The sequence below is a fragment of the Rhinolophus sinicus genome, linkage group LG15, assembly GCF_036562045.2.
Source record: "Rhinolophus sinicus isolate RSC01 linkage group LG15, ASM3656204v1, whole genome shotgun sequence".
In the NCBI taxonomy this organism is placed as follows: domain Eukaryota; kingdom Metazoa; phylum Chordata; class Mammalia; order Chiroptera; family Rhinolophidae; genus Rhinolophus; species Rhinolophus sinicus.
This window is the reverse complement of record NC_133764.1, coordinates 26,475,038-26,499,132: the sequence shown is the minus strand read 5'-3', so window position 1 is coordinate 26,499,132 and position 24,095 is coordinate 26,475,038. Positions and strand designations below refer to the sequence as shown.

General features: G+C 51.8%; 1 protein-coding gene across 1 annotated transcript; it reads left to right on the top strand.

The window, feature by feature from the left end:
- Positions 1-225: 225 nt before the first annotated feature.
- WNT9B (Wnt family member 9B) lies at positions 226-23,841 on the top strand. Its single transcript, XM_019733060.2, has 4 exons — positions 226-399; positions 16,964-17,220; positions 18,573-18,838; positions 19,702-23,841. Exons 1-4 carry the CDS (start codon positions 320-322, stop codon positions 20,173-20,175), a joined length of 1,077 nt encoding a protein of 358 aa, XP_019588619.1. The 5' UTR covers positions 226-319; the 3' UTR covers positions 20,176-23,841.
- Positions 23,842-24,095: the final 254 nt, after the last annotated feature.

Below are 24,095 nucleotides of genomic sequence, written 5' to 3'. Positions count from 1 at the left end.
CGGGGGTTTCACGTTCCGCCGCCGCGTTCCCGGGCTGGCGAGGCGTCAGGTGAGCTCTCACCTGGGGCGGGTGGGCGGGGGAGATGGGGGCGGGCCGGGGGCGGGCCCAGGTCTGCGGTCCCACCCGCAACGGGGCGGGGCGAGGCCGGCGAGGCCAATGGGGCCGGGGGCTCGCCGCCCCGGGGTGCCGCCAGAGCTGCTCCCTCCTTCACTCCCGCTCCGCCCCGCCCGTGTTTAAAGCCCCGCGGGCTGCTGGTGGCGGCGCTGCGAGCGCTGAGCTGCGCGAGGAGATGCTACAGGGCGCCGTGCCACCGGCATCATGCGCCCCCCGCCCGCGTTGGCCCTGGCCGCGCTCTGCCTGTTGGCGTTGCCCGCCGCCGTCGCCGCCGCCTACTTCGGGTTAGTGCCCGCCGCGATCCCCCACGGGAGCCCCAAGCCCACCTGTCTCCGCCTCCTCCGGCTACCGCAGGGCCAACATCTCCCTCCATCTGGCCCCGGTTGAGGTCGCATCTCGAACTCAGACCTTAGCTTTGGTAGCACCCAGCCCCACTTTGCGGTCGGATGTCGCGCCCCCAGCTGTGTCTCTGGCCTCCCCGGCTCAGACCCCCATCGCACTTTCCAGCGTCCCACTCTCTGGTCCCCTTCGCTGCCGCTCTTCTCACCACTCCCTGTCCGAGACCTCATCCCGCTCACTCCGCCCCATCTCAGACCCCTGCCCAAGCTCCCGGACTCTGCACGCGTCTCGGACCCTGACCCCGTTCGCCCGGGAGCACCGTGTCCCTGCCTGTCCAGGTGTCGCTCCCGCGCTCTGAGTCCCTCTGCAATTCTCACTCGGCGCCCTGTCTGCCCCCTTCATGGACTCTGTTTAGCTACAATCTTTGCCTCGGGCTTCTTCCCCACCCTCTGCCATCCCCCAGCGGAGCGGAGACCCGGAGGGCTGGGAGGGTGCGTGGGTGGGTGGGGGTGGGTTGTTACGGAGGCCAGCGGAGGAAATCGCTCAGATCCAAGATGAATGGAGGACCCTGTGGGCCGTGTGGTTCAGCTGGAGGCGGGAGGGAACTGTCAGCTAGGGAAACCCGACCAAATCTCAGCCCTGGCGTCGTGTGAATTCTCAGGAGAATGAGGAAGAGCGAGAGAAGGGAGGAGGTGTGCATATTTGGAAAAGGAGGATCAGAGTTGGGCTGACACCTGGGGAGAGAGTGGGGCGGGAGGGGGAAGCGTTTGGAGCGCAAGTTACAAGGCAACTGTCCCTCCTCTGAAGCTGAATTGCAGGGACGTGGGACGGGAGATGCGATGTGCTGCGAAGGCACTTCCTGACCTCCACCCAAAGCCGGCTCCGACTGGGTAGCCGTTACTTTCAATCGTGCCACTTCTTGTGATCTTCACTCCAAATCAGGGTGGGGTTTACCGTCTGACCACAGCAAAGGCAGGACAGCACCGAGCAAGTGACCTGACAGATTGTTTTTAAGGACCCACCAGGGAGGGGCAAGTAAGGGTCTGAGAAGTCCTTGCAGGCTGGAATAAAGGTTGTGGGCTAATTTCCAGGTCATGACCCCTGGTGAAGACGTGCCTAGGCTGTGGGCAATGGCTTCTTGAAATGTATGGAAGGGGAAGGGTTTGTCATCCCAGACCCTGGCTCTGGGCTCAGCTTGCTGGTGACTTGGGAAGACCACTAAGTCTCTCGGCCTCAATTACCCCTTTTACAAAGGAGATGATCTTGATATGACTGAGCCTCTAGATCCAGTCCAAGAGCAGTGCACAAACATGTTTGTTTCCTGATGATTTTAGGCTTGAAGGCGCTGTTGTTGCTTCAGCGGGCAGGATATCATAGTTAAGGCACAGACTCTGGGTTCTGTCCCCACCCCTGCCACTTGCTAGCTGTGTGCTCTTGGCCAAGTCACCTAACCTCTCTGTGTCTCAGTTTCTCATCTGAAAAATGAGGATAATGGTGACTATTTCACATGAGGATTATATGAGTTAGTGCATGTATACAGGACAATATCTAGCACATAGTAAATGCTCAACTAATGTTAGTGACGATGATGATGATGATTACAGAGACCAGCAGAGTATCTTGATATCCCCGCTCTGACAGGGGTCTCTGAGCTAGAATGGCGAGCATGAAGGAGAGAACAAATGGTGCCTGCATCCTCTTGGACACCAGCTCATTTTCACAATTATTTTGTTCGTTTGAGTTTTAGGGTTGGGGATGGGGTAGGGGCCAGGTGGTGGTGGTGGTGGGAAAGGGGCTCCAGGAGGCCTGGACCATCCTGGCTGGTATGGTTGGAAGGGAAAGCAGTTTGCTGCAATGCATAGGGTTAGAATTTGAGGACTGTGAGCAAGGGGATAGCCTTGGAAATGAGAAGGGAGATGGTGGATTAGGCCTGGGTTAGGGCTGAGAGGGGTCATGTGAGTATTGGACCCATCTCTTCCAGGTCATGAGCCTGGCTGGGCAGACCTAGCAAAGTACACTCAAGCCACCACCACCCCAGTCTGGGGAGCAGGACAAATATTCAGAGAATAAGCTAAAATTGGGGCCTTGTGCTGTTATGTGTTTGGTCTCAGAGAGCAGACAGGATTCCCCCTGAATTCTCACTGAGGAAGCCCTGTTTGACTCAATCAGGCCAGGGTTTCCAGCTTCCCAACAGAATTTGCTCTCTGGAAAGAATCTGTATCAGTTATCCACACTGTAGTGAGAAAGTGAGGCAATTGCTTCTCCTGTCTCCAGGTCATTTGAATTTGAAGTCTTATTTCTGATTATAAGGTGAAGTGTTTGGACATCTTGATAAAAGAAAGTTCAAACATCAGGAGAGCAGGTGAGGCCAATCTTCTTGGGGTCTTCGAAATCATAGAATTATAGACTTACAAGTTGGAAGTGACCCCTAAAGAGTCTCTGGACCAACTCCTTGCTTTGAGCAGGTCATGTATTATTATCCTAATTTTTCAGATGAAACAACCGTCATTCCCAAACCACAGTGAGCCAGCCGCTGCTTCTGCTTTGCATGAGCCTAATTCTGTTGATGATGATAATAACATAATAACTAGTATCGCAATTTATAAATTACTTTCTCATACAGCTCTTCTCTTGGCTGATACTCAGAACCATTCCTGAGGTATATCGGATGGGTGTAAATAGTGCCCAAAAGGAAACCAAGGGTCAGGAAAGTTCAATGACTCACCCAATGTCACACAGCAAATTAGTGGGAGAGGCAGGATAGAAACCAAGTCCCACCTTCAGGCTGTTCTCCTTGCCCTACAGCCCCCAGAACTAATAATGTGTGGTCACCCAGGCGAGCAGCAGCTGCAGAGGAGCTGCAGAGGGTACAGGAGTCTAGGGTGGCCCCCTCCCCTGCTTGGCTAACTCTAACTCTGTCAGATCCTCTTGGCTGTGGTGGGCAGTGTGAGGCCATAACATTCTTCTATCTCCTGTCTCAGCAGTGAGACAAGATGCATTGAGCCCTGCTGGTGTGTCATGTGGGCTCCCAGAGGATGGGAGGTAAACCAGAAGTCAGGCCAAGGTTTGTCCTAGCTCTTGACTATTTTCTGTGTTGTTCATGGTCAAGTTATTTGCCTCCAAGGTCTTTAGCACCTGGAGGTCCTAAGGTTCCCTCACAGGCTGGTCCGGGCCTGGAAGTCTAAGGTCGCTCAAGGGCTCATGTTTTGGCTCAGATGTGTTGGGAATTCTGTAAATATTAACTTCTGTTATGTTTTATAAATGGACACGCACAGTATTACGTGACGAGCTGGGCAAATGACAGGCCTTGTTACCCAATCCAGTCTTTAAGCCGTACCAATGGCTTTGTAACTAGAAATAGCTCCTGTGGGTGCAACTTTTAAAATCATAGTTGACTTTGGTCGTGCTTTTTAAATGTATGACCTCTGCACTGGTTCGGTTTATTTTCTCTTTGAGGATGGCACCCAGAAGTTTGTGAAAACATAGGTTTTTGAGGCAGTTAGATGAGTCTGAATCCTGCCTGACTTGGCCTCTTGCTAGCTGTGTGACTTTGGGGCCTTGTGCTGGTATGTGTTTGGTTTCGGAGAACAGACAGGATTCAGCCTGAGTTCTCACTGAGGAAGCCCTGTTTGACTCTGTCAGGCTGAGCTTTGGGTGATAACAATACCCAACCTAAAGGCTGATGTGAGGCTTTATTGAGACAATGAATGAAAGGGCCTAATAGGTTGCCAGGCACATACTAAGTGCTCAGTCCAGTACTCAGTGCTTGGTGGGGTTCTAGAGAGTTCATCATTGGGTTCTAGAGATTTCATCATTGTGAAAAAGCAAAACACAACCTTCTCCCCCCCCCCCAAATCAACGTTCTATACCGTAACATTCATGCATTCTAAGTGTACAGTTGAGGTTTTAACAAATATGTGTCCCCATGTAGCCACCACCACAATTCCTATACGGAACACTTCCTTCATCCCAAAGGATCCCTGTTCTCTTTGCAGTCAACCCTCCCCCAGCAGCCCCACGCCACCTCTTCTCTACCTTCTGTCACTAGATTACTTTTGCCCACCGTAAACGTTCATATAAATGGAATCAGATGGGAATAGCCTTTTGTGTCTGAATTCTTTTGCTCAAAATAATGTTTTGAGATTCATCCATGTTGTTGCGTATATCAGTAGCGCATTCCTTTTTATTGCTGAGTAGTGTACAGATGTGCCAAAATTTGTTCACCCATTCACCAATTGATGGACATTTGGATTGTTCCCAGTTTGGGGCTATTCCAAATATAGCTGCTATGTACACATCTTTTGGTGGGCATATGTTTTTATTTCTCTTAGATAAACATCTAGGACCAGATTGTCAGATCACATGTACATGTTAAACTTTGTTTAACTTTGTAAGGAGTGGTCAAATAGTATTCTAAAGTGGTTGTACCATTTCACACAGTAATGTGTTCAGAGTTCAAAGTACTCCACATTTTTGTCAGTTACTGTCAAGTTTTAATTTTGCCCATTTTAGTGGGTATGTCTTGGTAGCTCCCTGTGGTTTTAATGTGCATTTTTCCAGTGATGAGTGGTGTCTTGAACACTTTTATTTGAATATTGGTTATTTGACCAATGAACAATATCTTTCTTATTCGGTTGTCTTCTTATTATTGAGTTATAAAAGTTCTTTACATATTTTGGATATAAGTCCTTTGTTTTTATCCCAGTCTATGACTTGTGTTTTCATTTTATTTTTCTTTTCTTTTCTTTTTTTTTTAACTTTTATTTATTTAAGTGTATTTTTCCAAGACCCATCAGCTCCCAGTCACGTAGTTGTTTCAATCTAGTGGAGGGCACAGCTCATAGTGGCCCATGTGGGGATTGAACCAGCAACCTTGTTGTTAAGAGCACTGTGCTCTAACCAACTGGCCAACTGGCTGCCCTGTGTTTTCATTTTCTTATTTGTATTTTATGAAGAACAGAAATTTTTAATTTCGATGAGGTGCAATTTTTCAACATGTTCTTGTATGGTTTGTGCTTTTTGTGTGTGTCCTATCCCTGAAATCTCTGTCTTCCAGAGGTTGTAAAGATTTTCTCCTATATTTTCTTCTAAATGCTTTATAGGTTTAGCTTTTACACTTAGGTCTGTGATTCTTTTTGAGTTAATTTGTGTGTGTGGTGCGAGGTAAGGGTCGAAGTTTGTGGTTTTCCATGTGGCTAGCTACTTGTTCCAGCACCATTTGTTGAAAAGATAATCCTTTCTCCGTTATGATCTTAGTTGCAAATGAATTGACCCAACCTGTAAGGGCCTATTTCTGGGCTCTCTATTCTGTTTCACTAATCGATATGCTTATTCTTCTGCCAATACCACACAGTCTTGTTGTTTTGTAGCTGTTTAGTAAGCCTTGAAACCAAATACTATAAATTCTCTAACTGTCCTTTTACAAAATTGTTTTGGCTATTCTAGGTCTTTTGTATTTCCACATATATTTTATCAGCAATTCTATAGAAAAGCCTGCTGGGAATTTGACTGGGATTACATTGAATCTATAAATCAATTTATAGAAGATTGACATTTTAATGATATTGAGTCTACTGATTTATAAACAGGCCCTCTCTTTAAATATAGGTCTTTTAAAATTTCTTTCAGCAGTGTTTTATAATTTTCAGTATACAGGTCTTACAAATATTTTTTAAAAATTATTCTTAAGTGTTTTCTGTATTTGGATGGTTTTTTTAAATTAAAAAAACGTTTTAAGGAATAGATTGGGTCCTGAAAAAACACAGAGTTGGAGGGAAGAAAGGGTAAAAGAAATTTTACTGCTTTGGGGTGGTGGATTACAATGATAAGGATCATTGTGTTTGGGGAAGGAATTTAGGCCGCTTGTCCCTGGCTGAGCTATAACCCCTGCCCCACCCCCTACCCCTGGAGGTGGGCTCTAGAGTCAGGCTCAGGGTCAAACCAGCCTCCTCAGTGGATGGTGGAGTTTCTGAGGCTGTAGAGGGAAAAAGGAGGGGAGGGAAGCAGGGAAGGGGGACTCCTAGGCTGGAATCTCCTAAGCAAAAGAGGTCCTGGTGCCTTTAGGATTATCTCCTCAGGTAGACGTGAGACTCAAGAGAAGGTGGGCCAGGTACCGCATGGCTTACACCACCCCTCAGACATCAGCCTGAATAGGGTTGGAGGCAGCCCAAGGCCCTGGACTTGGAGTCACACAAATTGAGTTCAAATCCTTCATCCCACCACTTACTAACTGTGACCCAGGGCAAGTCAGGTAGCTGCTCTGACCTCAATTTTTCCCATCTATGAAATGGGTAAATTCTTACCTCATAGGGTTGCTGTGAGGGTTAAATAAACGTATATAAATGTGCTGAAAAGTTATCTATATATAAGAGTTTAAGAAACCTAGTGGTCCGTCTTAGAGCATCCCAAGTTAAGGAACATTTTTAGTAATATCTCTTCCTTCCTCTCTTCATTTTTAGCTCAGTCATTGTTTAATTTGAATCCTTCTGCTCAGCACTTTATGTGCATCATCCCATTTAATCATTGTGACAGCCCAGGAGGTCAGTCATGGTATAATTATCTTCATTTACGGGTGGGTGGGGGGAAAGCTCAGAGAGGCCAAGTGTCTTGCCCAAAGTCACACAGCTAGTGGCTGGCAGCACCAAGATTTGACTTCCAGCCTGTCAGAATCAAGAGCCAACCTCTTCATCTCTGCCTCATGCTGCCTGTTGTGCCCCAGTTGAGGCCTGCCTCTCCCTGGGCAGCTCCGACCCTCTGAGACCTCCACTCTGTCATCCACACCTTTCACTTGGCCTACGTCACAGGTATCTCTTGTACTACATGTCTTAAACTCCTGTTTTCTTACCCAGTTCTTCACGTGCTCATGTTTCCAATGCACGCAGAGCTCCCTTTAGGCAGAGACCTTGGGGCCTGACTCTAGGCTGAGTAGCCCCCGTAGTCCTTGGCACGGCTTTCCCATCTGCAGTGAATGTCGGGGTGGGCAGGCCCCTCTCCCTTTCGTTGGTCCTTCCTCTTCGCCAGAACCTCCCTCTCTGCCTCACCCCATTTGTTCTTTCCTTTTCTGCTCACGCCTGGTTCTCGCGAGCATACATTGCTTTGTCACGATCTGGCCCCTGCCTGGACAGGAACTAGAAGCAAAGCAGAGAGCAGAAACTTGGCCCCATCAGACTCCAGAAGTCATGGGAATTGGATGGCAGCAGAGATGAGCGCAGGGGCAGGGCAGCCACTTCAAGCCCAGACCCCTCACTGGAGAGACAAAGACTGGGGGTGGAGGGTGTAGGGGGGGGCGGAGCGCCTCAAAGAGCCAGGAGAGACTCAGAGCCCCATGTTCAGTCAGTCTTGGAAATTCCAGAGATGGGTTTTAGGGCAAGAGCAGAGAAGGTCTGCTTTCCTGACAGTTACAATGCCTTTGAGGCCAGATGAGTTTCAGAATTCAAGAATTCTCGGATTTTAGAAATACACATATACCGTGTATAACATAACGTCCCTAGCAAGGTCTAGGACAGCACCCATAATCAGACACTTTCGTTTTGCAGAAAAACATCTACATGTTGCGATAAATCAAGTCTCTGCCATATGAGTTCACCACAACCGTACAAAAACTGTAGTTTTCTGAGCTTTCTGGAGTTTGGAATTGTGGATAAATGTTTGTGAACCTGTAGTAAACTTTCTGCTTGTGTCACCATGAGAGGTTGTGCAAGCTGAGTTTTAAAGAAAGGCTTGGTCCAAGTTCTTGGCTGGTCCTCACTGTGTATCAAAGGGAGGCTCCAGATGCTCTGAGCACAGCTCGTCCCCAAGATCTGACGTTCTGAGGGAACCTGCCTGGCTCTCCCAGTCCCCATAAGGGCTGGAGCACTCAGGGTCTGACTGACCGTGGCCCTGAGATCTGGCATTGGGGAAAGTACCTGCCAGAGATCACAGTCTGAGGACCGGGAGGGCGTGGCCATGCCCTCCCAGAACCTGCAAGACGGAAACTGGGAGCCAGACAACAAGAAGGCCAGGGAAGTAGGGTAGGGGGAGGCTTGAGTGAGAGAGCCTAGAGCAGGGGTGTCCAAACTTTTTTCAACGTTTTTTACCAAGGGCCATATGCGGTAAAATACACAAACAGCCGGCCCACTCACTCAAGGTGAAGTACGTATTGCCTCACCTGGTTTATTTAAGTAAACTAAATATATTTTTGGAATTTGCTGTGGACCGCAGTTGGCCCGCGGGCCGCAGTTTGGACACCCCTGGCCCAGAGCTACACTCTGGCTGGGGTTGGACATCTGAGAGATTTATCTGAGGAACACCTGCTTGGGGGTGGCGGAATCTGGGCTGGGGTCAGGGGGCCCTCAGGGGATAAGAAACTATGATCTCTGCCAGGGAGCTTACAGGCTACTTGGAGAGCCTGTCTGTACAGCCCTGAGGAGGGAGAAAAGAGTGCCAATCACGCAAAACTAATGGTACTATATCTGCAAAAGTGGGAGAAGACAGAGAGGATGGTTAGAACGGAATGAGGCTGGCAAATAAAGAGGGCTTCCTGGAGGAGACAGACAAGCATCACAGCACGGTAGGGCTGGGTGGGTCCTCTGTGTCATCTTCCCCATTGTCTGCATTTTTGAGTCAAGTGTGGAAAAAGGCAGTGGCTATAAGAGTCCAGGGGATCCATGAGGGCTTTTGGACTGGGAAAGGCATCCCAGGTAAGGGTGACAGCATGAAGAAAGGCGTGGAGGCTGGACTGAGAGGTAGAGCAGGAGGGCAAGGAAGAGAACGGCCTGGCCTGAGGGGAGACGCCCTCTGTTACAGTCTTACAGTTCTAGCTGGCTGTGAGTCCAGGGCGGCCCAAGGTGGGAAGTTGTTCTGGTCTTGCTCTGGAGGACCCCACTCTGTTCCCGAGAGTGCATCGCCTGGGGCTCTCCTGGACCATTCTGGCCCTCCATGGGTATTTCAGGGAGTGACTCCTTGACCAGGTTGGTAGGTTCCTGCTATCCCTGGAGCTGAGGGGAGGAGCAAGGAAGGGTCTGGGCCATCCCTGGGAGCTGTGGGAAGACAAATGGAATCTGTAACATGGGGCATCTCTGCCTGGAGCATCTGCAAACAATGGAACTGTCCTCTTACAGAGTGATCACACATGAGCCATTCCCCAGGGTTCTTTTCTAGGACCCACAGTCCAGCCTGAGCCTGCCTGTGCATGGGAAAGAGGATGACCACTCAAGAGCCTGCCAAGCTAGTTACAGTTAGTCGGTCAAGTTGCCATGGTTAAATACTTTGGCCGAAGTTACCCAGTCCGGGATCCAGGATCTCATGGTTGGGGCAGAACTGGATGGCGGTGCTGGTTGCCACAAGGGGATACAGCCTCAGTCACTGCTGGCCTTTCTCTGTAGTCCCCACCCTGTGCTTCCTACACTGCTACTCACCTGGGTCAGGGCTGGGCCTGTGAACCCAAGAAGTTGGGGAAGTTTGTCTTTAAGGCCTCTGGCCTTCCTTACTCTTCTCCCTCCTCACCCCAGGCTCTCCCTTTCTCTCTTCACAATCCCAGACCCTCTCCTTTGATCTTTCTCCTATCTAGCAAAGTATGTTCTCAGACACCGGTATTATATCAGACCCTCACACTTTAGTATGAATAGGCAGGCTGTTTCTCTAAAGCCAGAAACTTTATTTCTGACTTTTGGCTGAGAAGAGAGTGAGTTTCAGACCAGGGAAAATAGTCTTTTAAACAAAGCGTCCTACTTTCCCTCTGGCTGCCCAGGGAGCTAGAGGAGTCCTGACCGGGTTTCCTTCCCTTCAAACCTACCTATTGTGTTCCTATCACAGAAATAAAGTTCCTAGATATTTGCTGTGGTGATGGCTGAGTTTGCTTCCCTGAAGTGTTACATGGAAACTGAAAGCAGAAACCTCCAGGCTTGATAGAAGCAGTCCTAGGGGCACAGTCCTAGCCCTGCCACTAACTCAGTGGGTCACCTTGGACAATAAATCTTACATGAGCTCCTAAGACACCAGACAGGTCAAGACAGAGACTCTCATACTTGACAAAACCTCTTGCCCTTCTCCCTGTCCCCAGAAGCCTCTGGGATACCTCCTAGGAACCATCAGGAAAAAAAACCCTCTGGATTGGGTAACCTTAAAGAGTTTCTGCAGCCCTAAAATATATGATTTAAATACTGTACTTTTGGGCCCAGCCAGGGGACTGGGGGAGACGTAGACGTGAGGGATTTCCCTGCACTTGAGTGACTTTTAGAACCCTCCATGCCACCTGATCCATGCGTGCCAGGGACGAAGGCTTCCTCTCCTGAGCTTCAGCCTAGGCCTGAGTGGAGAGGGAGAAAGACAGGAGGGAAGGAGGGGGAAGCATTTCCTCCCCAGATGTTCCAGTAGCTACCCTCTGAATACTTGAGATTGTTGAGATGCAAAGCATGCTTGCTGTGTGGGCTGCTTGCTGCCCGCTTAGCTCATGAGCACACGTCTTCCTTCCGGTGCCATCCTCAGTGGGCAGCCCAGTCTGCAGCTGTGAAACAGGAAATGGAGAGACAAAGCCCACACCTGGGACAGGCTCTTTCTCTCTGAGCCAGGGACAGGGTGTGGGACGAAGCTGGTGAAGGGTGAGGCTCTGGTGGGCTCCTGGGGGTGGGGGTCGTGGTGACTGGATTCAGTTCTCAAGGTGGGTTCTGAGGTTAAGAGCTGGGAGGAAAGAAGGCTGCACCCAGGAGAGGCTGAGAGGGACCCAGACAGGGAAGTCGTGAGTGGTCTTTACTTCCGTCTTCTGTGGATAGACCTGGCATGAAGCTGATGCTCAACGAAGTCCTTCATATTCGAAGTCCTTCATATTAATATTTAAATGAGTGAGTTAGTGAGTGAAAAGAGGGAATGGAAGGAGTTGGAGTGCAGATAGGAAATGGTAACTGCCAAATGGGCCAGGCTGCTCATTAAGGACATCTCCTTGGAGGACATGTGAGATGATGCTGAATCCAGGAGAGGTGACAGGAGTCTGCAAGATGAAGGGAAGGCTGTGCTGCTGAGCGCATCAGATGACAGGAGGAGGAGAAGCCTAGAGTGGTTGTTGAGGGCCACCCCTCTGAAGAAAGACTGCCGCCCACAGCCAGGGCCTCTCTTCCTGGGCCAGTCACTGCCCTCACGAACTCTCCCAGCTGGGAAGAGTTGGGTAGTGGACAGCACAGGTGGGGGGTGGCCAGTGTGAATGAGTGTGTGTGTGTGTGTGTGTGTGTGTGTGTGTAGGAGGTTTAGTGAGGGCCTGAAAGGTGGGCTGAGATGTTTGAGATGAAAGCACAAAGGGAGCACTTACCATGCAAATGGCCCTGCAGCGGAAGCCTGTTATCGGAGCATCTAATGGCGTTTTTTTTTTTTGCAGGGCCAAGGCCAACGCTCCAGGCAGGGCAAAGCTTTCCTGGTTCCCAGGCAGCTGCCCACAGTTGGCATGGGCCCTGGTGCCAGGCACAGCTTCTGGCCCCTCCAGCTAAGGGTCCAAACACGCTGGCATGACCTAGTGCCCTGGGAACCACCAGCCTTGCCCTGCACCACCTACCCACATCCTGGGGGTGACCTCCTCTGGAGCCATCAGACCCTCTCGAGCAGAAACAAGGGGGGGTGAGGGTGGAAGAACAAAGCCTGGGGCACCCCCAGTTGATGGAAAGTGCGCTCCACCTGCTGGGTCTGGGAGCTTCCTCCCGCCTCTCCCCCACTCCCAGGCCTCCCACTGCAGGCAGGATGGGGCCTGGCAGAGGTCATGTTCTCACGCAGGTAGAGCTAGGAGTTCTGTCTGGGTCCCTGAGCAGCCACTGATTGTTTCTTGGGGAGCTGGGCTGGTTCAAAGCTTTCTTCTCCCTCCCCTGCCCCTTGGGGCCTTGGGAGAGTTTTGAGTACTCTTGAATCCAGCCAAGTTCTCTCCAGACTGAGCTCTTTGAGGGCAGGAGAGGGTCCCAGCACCCAGCACATAGTAGGTGCTTCAGAATGACACTCGCCTGGAGCTTACTTTGTGCCAGGCACTCTACTAAGAGCTTTACAAATGTGAACTCATATCATGCTGAGGACAAGCCTGCAAGGTAGGTACTGTGATTATCTGCATTTTGCAGCTGAGGCACAGAGGTGGAGTCCCTTGCCCAAGGTGGCACAACTAATAATAGGTGGGGGTGGGATTTGAACCCACGCAGTCTGGCTCCAGTCACCCTCTCCCACTAGTTAATGTGTATTTGTTAGATGGAATGAACTTAGGTCCTCAAGGTCACCAATAAATGAGGGCAGACCTGGGACCCATCTACTCAGGCAAGAACAGCCTTGGGAGCTTAAGGTCCTTGGGTTCCCACACTCCAGCAGGTGTTGGGTGATTGTTCCAGGATGAGTCCCATTTCTTCTAAGGGGTTTGATGGTGCCTGGGGTTTTGCTGATAGTAAACCAAAGTAATCTCCTGGGAAGCTTTCCTCAAAGGCTGGAGAACCTTCTTTTGCTTCCTTCAAGGTCATCCCAGGTGGGGTAGCTTTAGCCTAAACTGTGGATGGGATGAGCATTGGGGAATGTGAAAAAAAGCAGGGGTGGGAAGGGCCAGGAGTGGACAGAGAGCTGGTGGGGCATGGGGTGGGGAGTCATGTAAGATGAAATCCTGAGGGGCACCGTTGACTTTTCCCACTCTGGGGGGAGACAAAGTGGCCTGGGAAGTGGCTGGGGATGCTCTGCGCTCAAAGCCAGAGACATCTCATTGTGTGGGGGCTTCCGGTTTTATTAACCTAAGGGCCATGGGCCAAAGGTACAAGGAGTGGGAGGCACAGACTGGGGGCAAAGACAGGAGGAGAATGGAGCTGGTCACTTGACATTGTTGCTTTCTTAATAGGAAAAGAGAGGCTGGAAGTCAGTCTGGGGGAGCCCGACTGTCAGGAATTGGGGAGACCAGCTGGGTCAAAATAGGTGCAACTGATGAGGAGGGATGGTTCCCAGGCCTCAGGAGCGCTTGAGTCAGACAGAAGTCGGAGGAGCTCCTGTCCGCCAGCTCAGAAGAGCAATCAGCAAGTTCCCAAATTATCTGTCCTCTGCTCTTCAGTTCAGAACACTGGTCACTGGTTTGGCTGGTGGCATCTGATCTAACCATGGTACAGTGTTTTGATTAAAACCCCAAATTTTGTCTGGATTCATTAGACTAATGAAATTCACTTGATCTTTTCCTCTTTATCCCCCAGGGAGCTCAACTAACATGTGGGCAATTGAGATTTTTGCAGAAGGGCTGGTGGGTGGGATTCTCAGGCCTGGGGGTGCCAGGGAGTGTAGTTTCTTCAAGGGGAGGGGATCATGCCCACTGACCCTGGAACCTACACCACCTAGAATTGTTCTAAGGTCCAGGAAGAAAACCCTCCCTAGCACATGGGCGTAGGTAGGAGAGTTCATGAGCACTGTTTAAGGAAATGCCTTGAAGTGCTTTCTAAATTTGATGTCATGGCCCTATTTCTTCAAAGGAAATATGATTCTAAACCACAACATGGAAAGCAAATAAGAGAGAAACTGAGTCCTGAAAGGGCTCCCAGCTGTCTTCCTAGGCCCTGCAGGGCATTGCCAAGGAGGCTTCTTTGAGAGAAGCCCTGGGCAGACCAAGGCCCAGCGTGGCCTGAGGCCCTTGTGCGGTTGGCTGCCTTTCCTGACCATTAATCGCTACTAAGTGTCATTACCGCTAATAAAATTAACCGACTTTATACTGGACTCCTGGGGCCATCAATCACAGGGTCTATTACATGAAATAAATAAATAAAAAAAAGGTGCCTGTGGATGGGGAAAGGGTGCTGAGCCTGGCTCACAAGTGCAGCCTAGGGCATGCTGGTATTCCACCGCTGTCAGAAGGTCATTATCAGGGACGGCACCCTGAGTTAGACAAACCAACTCCAAGCCTTGACACTGCACTACAGATAGGAGTGTCTCAGGCAAGAACACAGCTGACCTCAGGAAGACTCTGGCACCAGGGGCTGAAGTGCTTCCCAAATTCTCCCTCCCACTTTCACCTCTGCTTCCCTTGATAGCTTTCATTCATTCTTTCTCTCTCTTTAGACCAGCTTCCTATTTTTATCTCCTTAGTTACAGGCCCACTTACCTAAAGAAAGAAAAAGAGAAAGTGACTGTATGCTCTCTTAATTCAAATTCCAAATTCCCAGAGAAAGGACTGATTGGCCCATCTTGGGTCATGTGATCCTCATTGGGCCAATCCGCAGGCCAGAGCAGCAAGGTCATGTGGTATAAAATGGCCTACAAGGGCCACATGGTAACCATAGATAAAAGGAACAGGTAGGCAGCTAACCCAACGAGTGTCCACAATAGTAATTTAAAGGGCTTTGTAATGAGCACTCAAAAAGTGATAGATAATATAATGTATAATGTAGCTACAATGATATAATAATAATAGCTATTCTTCTTAAAATAGCATTTAAGACAGGCCTTGAAGGATGTGCAGCCCCATTGATCAAAATCCCCATCACTCCCTGCTTGTTCTCTCATCTGTCAATCGGCTGCTACAAGGAAGGTCCCAATTTCTGAAACATGGGAACTGTGTGAGCAGAAGTTGTTCCTCACATCAGCCCATGGTATGGGGAGGAGGACATTTGAGGGGTAGATGGCTGCTGCCTCTTGGCTCCCTGTAGCCCCTGAGTGGCCCTCCATACTGAAAACCAGTCAGGGTGGGGCCTCCTCAGCTGGAGTTGACATCAGGTTCTGCTGTGGACCTGCCCAGGGTCAAGCTCTAAGGGTTTCCTGCCAGGCTGAAGGGAGGGGTTTGGGTGTAGACCTGGTGGACTGGAAATTTACCCATTTGCCCCCAGATTAATGATTAACGGGTCCCGGCCCTCACCCTGTCTGGGAGGGGAACCCAGGGCCAGGCTGGGCCAGGAGGAGTCTGATAGCATCTGTCTCTGCTCAGAGGTTTCGGAGATATGCTCCACACTGGGTTGGCTGCACCTGATGGATTTGGAATCTATGGGCACTTTTGGGGGGCACCTGGGGCCTGGCCAGGACACACACCCTCTCTGGGGCAGACAGAGAGGGTGTGGCATCCAGCCAGATGTCCTGGCTGGGGCAGGTTATTCTCAACAGGAGAGCTGTGCCCATGGGACGTGGGCCTGTCTGACCACTCAGGCTTGGCCAGGGCTTGCCTTGGCTGGTGGTACACGAGCAGGAGTGACAAGTGCCACATCCCAGCAAGAGCTTTAAGAGCCATTGCATGGTTACACTTTTGCTCTTGTACTTTGAGCAATGAGGCTGGCATGTTCCAGAAAAGGGCTGCCTCCTCCAGCCTGGGTCCAAGATGATTTATATTCCACCCACACTGAGGGCCACCAGGGTATACAGGACAATAAATATTTTGAACTAGTAGAACCATTTCACAGAGAGCTTTCAGGGAGAGGGAAGGTGAATTCAATTAATTCTAGTTCCCACTTTGCTACTTATCTGCTGGGTGACTCAGGCCATTCACTGCCTCTTCATAAAACTTTTGTTTCCTTATCTGGACAAAGGGAAGACTCTGCCAAAGTTAGAGAATAAAGCATCTTGCAAGAGGAAAGAATTTTGAGAGACTCCAGCTAGCAGGAAGGTGAACCAACATGTCCCAGGCACTGTGGTTAGTACTTTTCACGTAATCCACCCAGCAGCCTCAGGAGGTAGAGAGGATCACTATTTCCACTTTCCCAAGCAGAAAACCAAAGCTTCAAGATTATATAGCTAGGAAATAAGTGGTATTCTGGCAGTGGACTCCAGAATACATAAACTTTCAGTTATAGTAGAACAAGAAGTCTGGGGCTGGTGGCCTGATGGAAATTCAGCTCCTTCACCTTCATCCACCCATCTGTCAGTCTGCCCATCCATCAACCTACTCACCCTCCCTGCCTCCCTCTTTCCTTATTTCCATTCATTCTTTCCTCCATCCAGGTATTCCCCAAGCATCTCTTTGTAACAGGTACTGAGTGGCCAGAAGGTTGAAGATCTATCTGGAAATTATGGAAACAAGTTAAGTTGGGGTGGGCTTACTTGGGCAGGGACATAATGTAAGGGAGAGAAGCCTATTGGGGAGATTGGCTGGGTATCTGCTCAATATCTACATCCCTCCGTCTGTCCCCTCTTAGGACTGTGGCGCTCCCCTCCGGGCAGCAGCCAATACTACATGCAGTGTTTCCCAAACTTCCCTTACCATCCAAGCTGCCCAGGGATGTGGTAAATATGCAGGTCCCCAGGCCCTACTCCAGAACAACAGAAGCACCCCAGATGACTGTTCTGATTGGGCAAGTTTGGGAAATTGGGTGTGTAAGAAGAGCAGAGACTTTGGCATCTGGGTTGACTAGCCCTTGTAAGCACCTTGGTTTCCTACTCTGCAAAATGGGGACATAACCCCACGGGGCCAGCCTCCCTTCTAGAAGGGCAAATAATGAAGCCCCTACGAAGGTCCCCTTCCCCTCACCTGCCTATGTCCTCAGGGGTTGTCATCCTTTATCCCCCCACCCCAGACACCCCCTCACAATCCCCAGGGGTCACAGGTCTCCCCTCTCTCACCCTCTTTAGCCTGACTGGGCGGGAAGTCCTGACGCCCTTTCCAGGGCTGGACACAGCAGCAGCCCCAGCGCAGGGCGGGGCCCACCTGAAGCAGTGTGACCTGCTAAAGCTGTCCCGTCGGCAGAAGCAGCTCTGTCGGCGGGAGCCTGGCCTGGCTGAGACCCTGCAGGACGCTGCCCACCTAAGCCTGCTAGAGTGCCAGTTCCAGTTCCGGCACGAGCGCTGGAATTGCAGCCTGGAGGGGAGGACAGGCCTGCTCAAACGAGGTAAGGAGGATGGCTGAGGAGAAGGGCTGGGGGGAGGAGGGCTGGGGGCAAAGAGGGTTTGGGAGGGAGGCCACCATTCCCTCACCCTTGTAAAATAAATCTGGCTCCCAGGCCACAGTGTCCTTGCAAACCCAGCACAGTCTCAAGTGAAAGGAGTCCTGGGAGTTAATGAGGCCCAGATATTCCCTCAGTTTTGGGAAACAGAGGAGCAAGGAAGAAACAGGGGAAGAGGAGGCACAGCCCATCCTGGAGGAGCCCACAGATGAGATGGGTGGCACCCCAGTCCCCTCCCTCAGCCTCCTCCACATACAAACACACACAACAAGGTATACGAACGTATAAACATGGAAGGCAGTTAATAACTGGCCAAATAACATGACAGGCCAAATTCATTCGTTCACTCATTACCTGTTTCTTTATCACTTCTGTTGATCCATCTTCTCCTCCCTCCCTCCCTCCATCCCTCCCTCCCCCCTCCTCCCTTCCCTCCCTCCACACCTCCACCTGGCCATCTCTTCCCTACGCCTCACTGAGCCAGGCAATGCAACGGGCTGGACGCTGGAGGCACAGAGCTGATCAAGGTCCCTTCTGCCCTCACAAAGCATACAGCCTAAGGGGAAAACAGGTCATCCTGTGGCTCCATCACCAAGCAGCAGGGGCTTTTACAGAAAGGCAGCCATGCTGTGTGGGAGTCCGCTCTAGGCCACTGCTCTCCATGGCTGGCCTGGGGCGGAGCTGACGCTCACCCCCCCACGCTGTGTCACCAGCACCCCAGGGACATAGGAGAGAGCAGGCAGGAGGTAGCAAGTTCATGGATTTGGACCACGCCCCAACAGTGCAAGAGTTGCGATAGTCCAAGAGGTGGTTGGATGGTCAGTCTGGGATAAGTCAAGAAGGAGACCCAAGGTCATGCTGTCATTGAATCACTCTGTAGTAGGTAACAGAGAATGACATCTGAGGGTTATCGTAAAGCACAGGGGCCCACAGGGCACATTTCAGGAGATCTGGGATTTCAGAAATGGTTTAGTCCAGCTTGCTCTCACCTTGACCTGGAGTCATTATCAGTGGCTTAGCCCCAGCATTGCCCCTCAGCAGGTGCCTGAGTCACTTCTCTTTGCATCTCAGTGTTCTTGACTGTTCCCTTGTCCTGCCACCTGGGGAATCTGGGTACATATTCCACAGTGAATTTGAAAGTCCCATTTAAACAGCAACTTGCAGCCTGAGTTTAAGGTGCAGGCGTTGGGGAGGCTGCCTCGAGCTGTGTCCTCAAGTTCACACACCCCTTGTACACACCACAGCAGCCTCTAACCCCACTCTCCTCCCTCCCGGATGCCACCCGGTGCCCGGCCCAGGTTTCAAGGAGACAGCCTTCCTATATGCGGTGTCCTCGGCCGCCCTTACCCACACGCTGGCCCGGGCCTGCAGCGCCGGGCGCATGGAGCGCTGCACCTGCGATGACTCTCCGGGCCTGGAGAGCCGGCAGGCCTGGCAGTGGGGGGTGTGCGGCGACAACCTCAAGTACAGCACCAAGTTCCTGAGCAACTTCCTGGGGCCCAAGAGAGGAAGCAAAGACCTGCGCGCACGGGCCGATGCCCACAACACCCACGTGGGCATCAAGGTGAGCATGTTCCCGGGTGGTCCAAGGCCCTTCCCAGCCGGGGTGCAGGGCTGAGGCCCAAGGTCTGCAGGAGGCCAGCACATGCCCTGCCCCCCACCCAGCACACACCCAGAGCCACCTCAGGACGAACCTCATTCCTTCAACCAACATTCCCTGGGCATCTACTCTGGACAACTACCAGGTATCAGGAGAAGTGTCCTGCGTGTCATCCATAGCTGGCCCGGGCCATGGCGAGGCAGGAACATGTTTGGAGAGAGGTCTCCATTCCAAGGACTGGCCTTCCTGGAGGTCATAGAAGCCAAGACAGTTTGCTGATCTGTTGTAACTGCCACTCCTTCAATTTTACAAATGGGAAGAGGAGGAGACCAGAGGAGGGAAGGGACTTAGCTGAGGTCACACAGCAGTGGGAGGACTAGACAGGAGAAAGTATTTAGGTCTATTGGGATGAGACGACTGGGAGAGACTAGGGATTCAGTTCTGTAGGAAACTGAATTCTGCATCTGTGCCCTCATCACTGGGTTGGTGTAAACCAGGGCTGCGGTATTCAGCTGTGCAAACTGTCTACCCCACAAGAACTCTGGGCCAATGGGAGGAGATGGGGCTGAGGTCGGCCCACACTGCTCTCACTAAGGGGTACACGTTGACACAGGACTGCCTCTGCCCAGTGGAAGGGGAGCCTTGGGTTAATTTGCACAAAGGTGCCACATGGGCCAGCTTGGGTCCTATCTGTCCCTGTCATATGAACCTCTCCCTGTCTCTCCCATCCTCCTGCCACACCCTTACCAGGGTTGCAGCTCCGGGGGCAAGCTTGGACTGTGGGCCCTGGGCCTCTGACCAGGCCTCCATTCTGCCTCTCCTCACAGGCCGTGAAGAGTGGCCTCAGGACCACCTGTAAGTGCCATGGCGTGTCAGGCTCCTGTGCCGTCCGCACCTGCTGGAAGCAGCTTTCCCCATTCCGCGAGACGGGCCAGGCACTGAAGCTGCGCTATGACTCAGCCGTCAAGGTGTCCAGTGCCACCAATGAGGCCTTGGGCCGGCTGGAGCTGTGGGCACCCGCCAGGCCAGGCAGCCCCACCAAGGGCCTGGCCCCCCGATCCGGGGACCTGGTCTACATGGAGGACTCACCCAGCTTCTGCCGGCCCAGCAAGTACTCCCCTGGCACAGCGGGCAGGGTGTGCTCCCGGGAGGTCAGCTGCAGCAGCCTGTGCTGCGGGCGGGGCTATGATACCCAGAGCCGCCTGGTGGCCTTCTCCTGCCACTGCCAGGTGCAGTGGTGCTGCTACGTGGAGTGCCAGCAGTGCGTGCAGGAGGAGCTCGTGTACACCTGTAAGCACTAGGTCTGCTTCCCAATGTGTCAGCGGGGCACTGCCAGGACCTCACTCAGCACCCAGCCACCTTGAGGCCACCCAGCTGTCCGACCAGCCCCTCCGGGCAGGTTCAGCATGCATGCACTCACGGATGTACATGCCAGCGCACACCTACTCCTCTCTCCACCGGGCTTTGGCAGTCCTTCCCTCCTTCAACACTCAGCAATGAGAGGTGCAGGCCTCTCCTCCAACCCAAGGGTCCCCAGCCTTTTGGAGGACTTGGGGCAGGAAGGCAGAGTGGAAAAGATGTGGAGGGAAATAAGGGAAACGAGGAGGGCAGGACCGAGGTTTTGGAAGGGAGAGAGGGAATATCCCTCTATCTTGATCCTAGCATGAGTGGCCTAGAGCCAGCAAGATGCTGGGAGGCGAGCACCTAGCCCAGGAAGGCACAGGGAGACCCGTCAGATGGAATAGAGGCTGGGACGGGTCAGTCCAGCTCTTGGGCCAGCTCAGATCACAATGAGCCCAGGGCCCACACACTGTCACCACCACATGGCTTCACTGTGCTAGAGATAGGGGGAAAGGCCAGGTGATGGGACCTGTTGATTTGGAGAAAAGAAAGCTTTTTGGGCTTGAGTGGATCCAAGTCAGAACATGTCCTGGAACCCTGCGTCCTTGATTTCATTTTTAAAATATGCCTGTGCTGAGGCCTCATTCTTGTCTTGAGAGCTGAGTTATCCACACCCACCCAGCCCTACTCAGTAAGCTCACCAGTGGACGCAAGACTGGTAGGAGAGCCAGTCCCCAGGGTGGGCTCAGACAGGGCACTGAGGTGTCACAGGGAGACAGTGACCCTTCCCCAGTTTCCCTGGAACACAGAATCTTTAGTCCTAGCCCAGGAGAGGGTGACAGTTCCCTGGTGCCAGGAAGGGAGCTCAGTTTCTCAGCCTCCCCTTGAGACTGCTTTGGTCAACTCCCTGTGGCTGGGGTCCCCATCTGCTGTGAGGTCCCTACACAGCTGATATTCATGATGTGAAAGAGGGGGTTGGCGGGTTGATTCCAGTTACATTTTTTCTCTTATGGCCACTCATCTTATTAATGTTTTTGCCCTGGCTGGAGGTATAGGTGTGTGAAAGTCTTGCTAAGCCTGATTTCTTGGGGACCCTTCATTTACTAATGGCCCGTCACTTTGGCTTTCACCCAAGGAACAAAACTGACTTTGCTAATTTCCTCCAACATTTCCAGGGCGACTATCAAGGTCTAGTGTAGGAGGAGAGAGGAGCTCACACACACACACACACACACACACACACACACACACACACACACACACATACACACACACACCCTTTGGACCCGACAGGCTGAGGGTTCCCATTCAGCAGCACACACACCTTGGTTCAGGATCAAGACGTTGCAGGGGTCACTTTGCTGGAGGCTGCCTGCTTCCCCAGAGGAGTGCCTGATGCCAGCCAGGTGGAAGTGACCTCCCCTGGGACGCCCTTGGCCATGCTGCTGGCCCTGCCGCACCCTCTGTCAGCTTCCTGTCTCCCTGAACCCAGAGTTGCTGACCTTCCACGGAAACAGGAAACTTCAGAACCAGCTGACTGCTCAGAAATCATCCGTGTAAGCCCAGGAAGCAGCCCTGGGGGCTCCCTGAGGCCTCCAAGGATGACGAGAAGCTGCCCTGTCTTCGGTGGATCAGGGCAGCCTGCGGGATGGTGGATCTTTGGCTGCAGAGGCTCTGATGAGGAGCTCAAATGACCTGAGACCCCTTTCTAGACTGACTTTGCTGCCCCAAGCAGCTGGCCGACATCTTGGCAGAAAGTGCAAAGAGGAGAGAGGGCCGGTTTTCCATACCCCTACCGCATGGAGACTTTCTGCCTGCCCGATCCATCTGGCTCGTTTGAGACCCAGCTCTGTGGATACCCCAGCTCAGCCCAAGAAGTAAGGCAGCAGGAAGAAGGGGCCTGATCCACCACCACACCATCCACACCCCAACTTCATGGCTGATGGCGCTGGGGTAGTGCAAGGATAGAGGGCAGGCTCTGAGGGCCCCTCGGACTGTGGGTTCCTCCCTCTCCAGCCCTCTCCCCTCTTCTCCTTACTTGCTCCTACCCCTTTCTCTTCCATTTGCTCCCAAAGGTCCACCCCAGCCCTGCTTGGCCCCTGGGGCCAGTGAACACACCCCTCATTCTACAGTTTTAAGGGAAACACTCACAGGGTATTTTTTTGTCTACCTCACATATATAGATTTTAGAGCAAAAGAGAATAATTTATATAGCTAAGATATATGAGAAAATATTTATGTTATTTATATAGTTTCTATATTCCATGGGCAGCACCTGTGGGGATTGCGTGTTCTGCTGGAAGCCATCTCTCTGGGGAAATACAGTCTGGCTAGCCAACTGGGGCTCCCACCGAGCTGGACAGAAAGTGGCTGGGAGGAGGTCATGTAGGCTTCTGTGTCCCACTCCGGCTCTGCCCCAGAGCTGGTGAACACACCCCACTCCCACGAGCCCTAGTGGGCTCAGTCCAGATCTTCCTTGTGACGTCCGTAACTTCTCTGCTCTTCTGGGTCCCAGGACCCCCGTTCTGCTCTGGCAAAACCGTCTTGCTCATGATAATAATGACAACAAGGACGACCGCACCGTTCATTTGTAGAGCACTTTCCATCTTCAGAAACACTTTCGTCCCTTTCACCTCACTCGATCTCCCCGTTGTCCCTGTGAGGTTGGTGGGGACCTCACTGTGCCCATTTTACAGATGCAGCCCAGGGATGGAGGGCTGTGCTCAAAGTCACACTGAAGAGGTTCCTTCAGTGAATATTCACGCAACTTCTCCATGGGCCAGGCTCTATGGGAGCCAGCTTATCCTGAGCCTAAGGACCCCGCTAAGAGTCTGCTTACCCGGCTGTGTGTGACATGGGGCCATTTGGATCAGGACAGCACTTCAGCATGTCTCCAAGTGGAGCCCTGTGTCTCAGGGGCTGGGACTGCCCCGAAGCCTGGCAGACAAGGACCCTGTAGAAGGGCTTCACCACTGGGCCCTTTTTCCTTCTGCCCGAGAGAGTTGAGTGACATCACAGGGCACCTCCCAGCCCTCAGATGGGTTTTGTTTGCTCTCATTTATGTTTTTATTTTAAAAATGAAATGTTTTTCGTTAGATTTCTGGCTTCTCTCGTAAAATCAGCTGTGCTGGCAGACTGGACCTGCATGCCAACCTGGTCATAGTCAGCTCGAGATGGGGAGCTCTATTTGGGGTTCCCCAGTTTGCCAAATGCCATCCACCTCAGCCCACTGCACTCACAGGTTCCACCTGGCGCTCGTGGGCACATGATCTCCACCCCCTGGGCTAGCTTCCCTGGTGTCCTCCATTGCCTGGCAGGCAGACCCACAGACCTGTGCCAACCCTGAAGATTATTTCTTGCTCCCCAGAGTTTTCTTTCTCAACAACCATGAACTTCAACTTTTTCTCAGCACATTTCAGAATTACAGTGGGAGCTATCGTATATCGAGCACCTGTTCTGCCCATCCATTCAAGCAACAATTGTTCAGGGAGCTCCTACTGAGTGTCAGGCACCGCCCTGCAGGCTGGGGTACAGCAGTGAGCAATATCAATTCCTTGCCTCCTGGGGTGACATTCTAGTGAGGGAGAGAGACAATAAACCAATAAACTACATGTCAGTTATCTGTACCCATTTTGTCTCGATTTATTGCAATCACCCGGTGCATTGGACAGAATCACCCCAATATTATGGTTTAGAAAATGGCGTTTGTAAGATGTGAAAGCTTCCGAGCAAGCAGTGGTGTCAGGACGGGAACACAGAGTTGCTGGACTCCAAAATATGGGTTCTTTTCCTCTCTCCACTGCTGTCTCCCCTCAGATGTAGGTATTGCAGGGATGGATCACCCCCTTTTATGGATTCTGGGAAAACAGGCCTAGAGGAA

What these genes read in the sequence shown, in the direction of transcription:
- WNT9B (XM_019733060.2), top strand. Translation starts at nt 320, where the DNA reads ATGCGCCCCCCGCCCGCGTTGGCCCTGGCCGCGCTCTGCCTGTTGGCG. An exon ending in GTCGCCGCCGCCTACTTCGG is followed by an intron (nt 400 to 16,963) that starts GTTAGTGCCCGC and finishes CACCCTCTTTAG; the next exon opens with CCTGACTGGGCGGGAAGTCC. An exon ending in GACAGGCCTGCTCAAACGAG is followed by an intron (nt 17,221 to 18,572) that starts GTAAGGAGGATG and finishes TGCCCGGCCCAG; the next exon opens with GTTTCAAGGAGACAGCCTTC.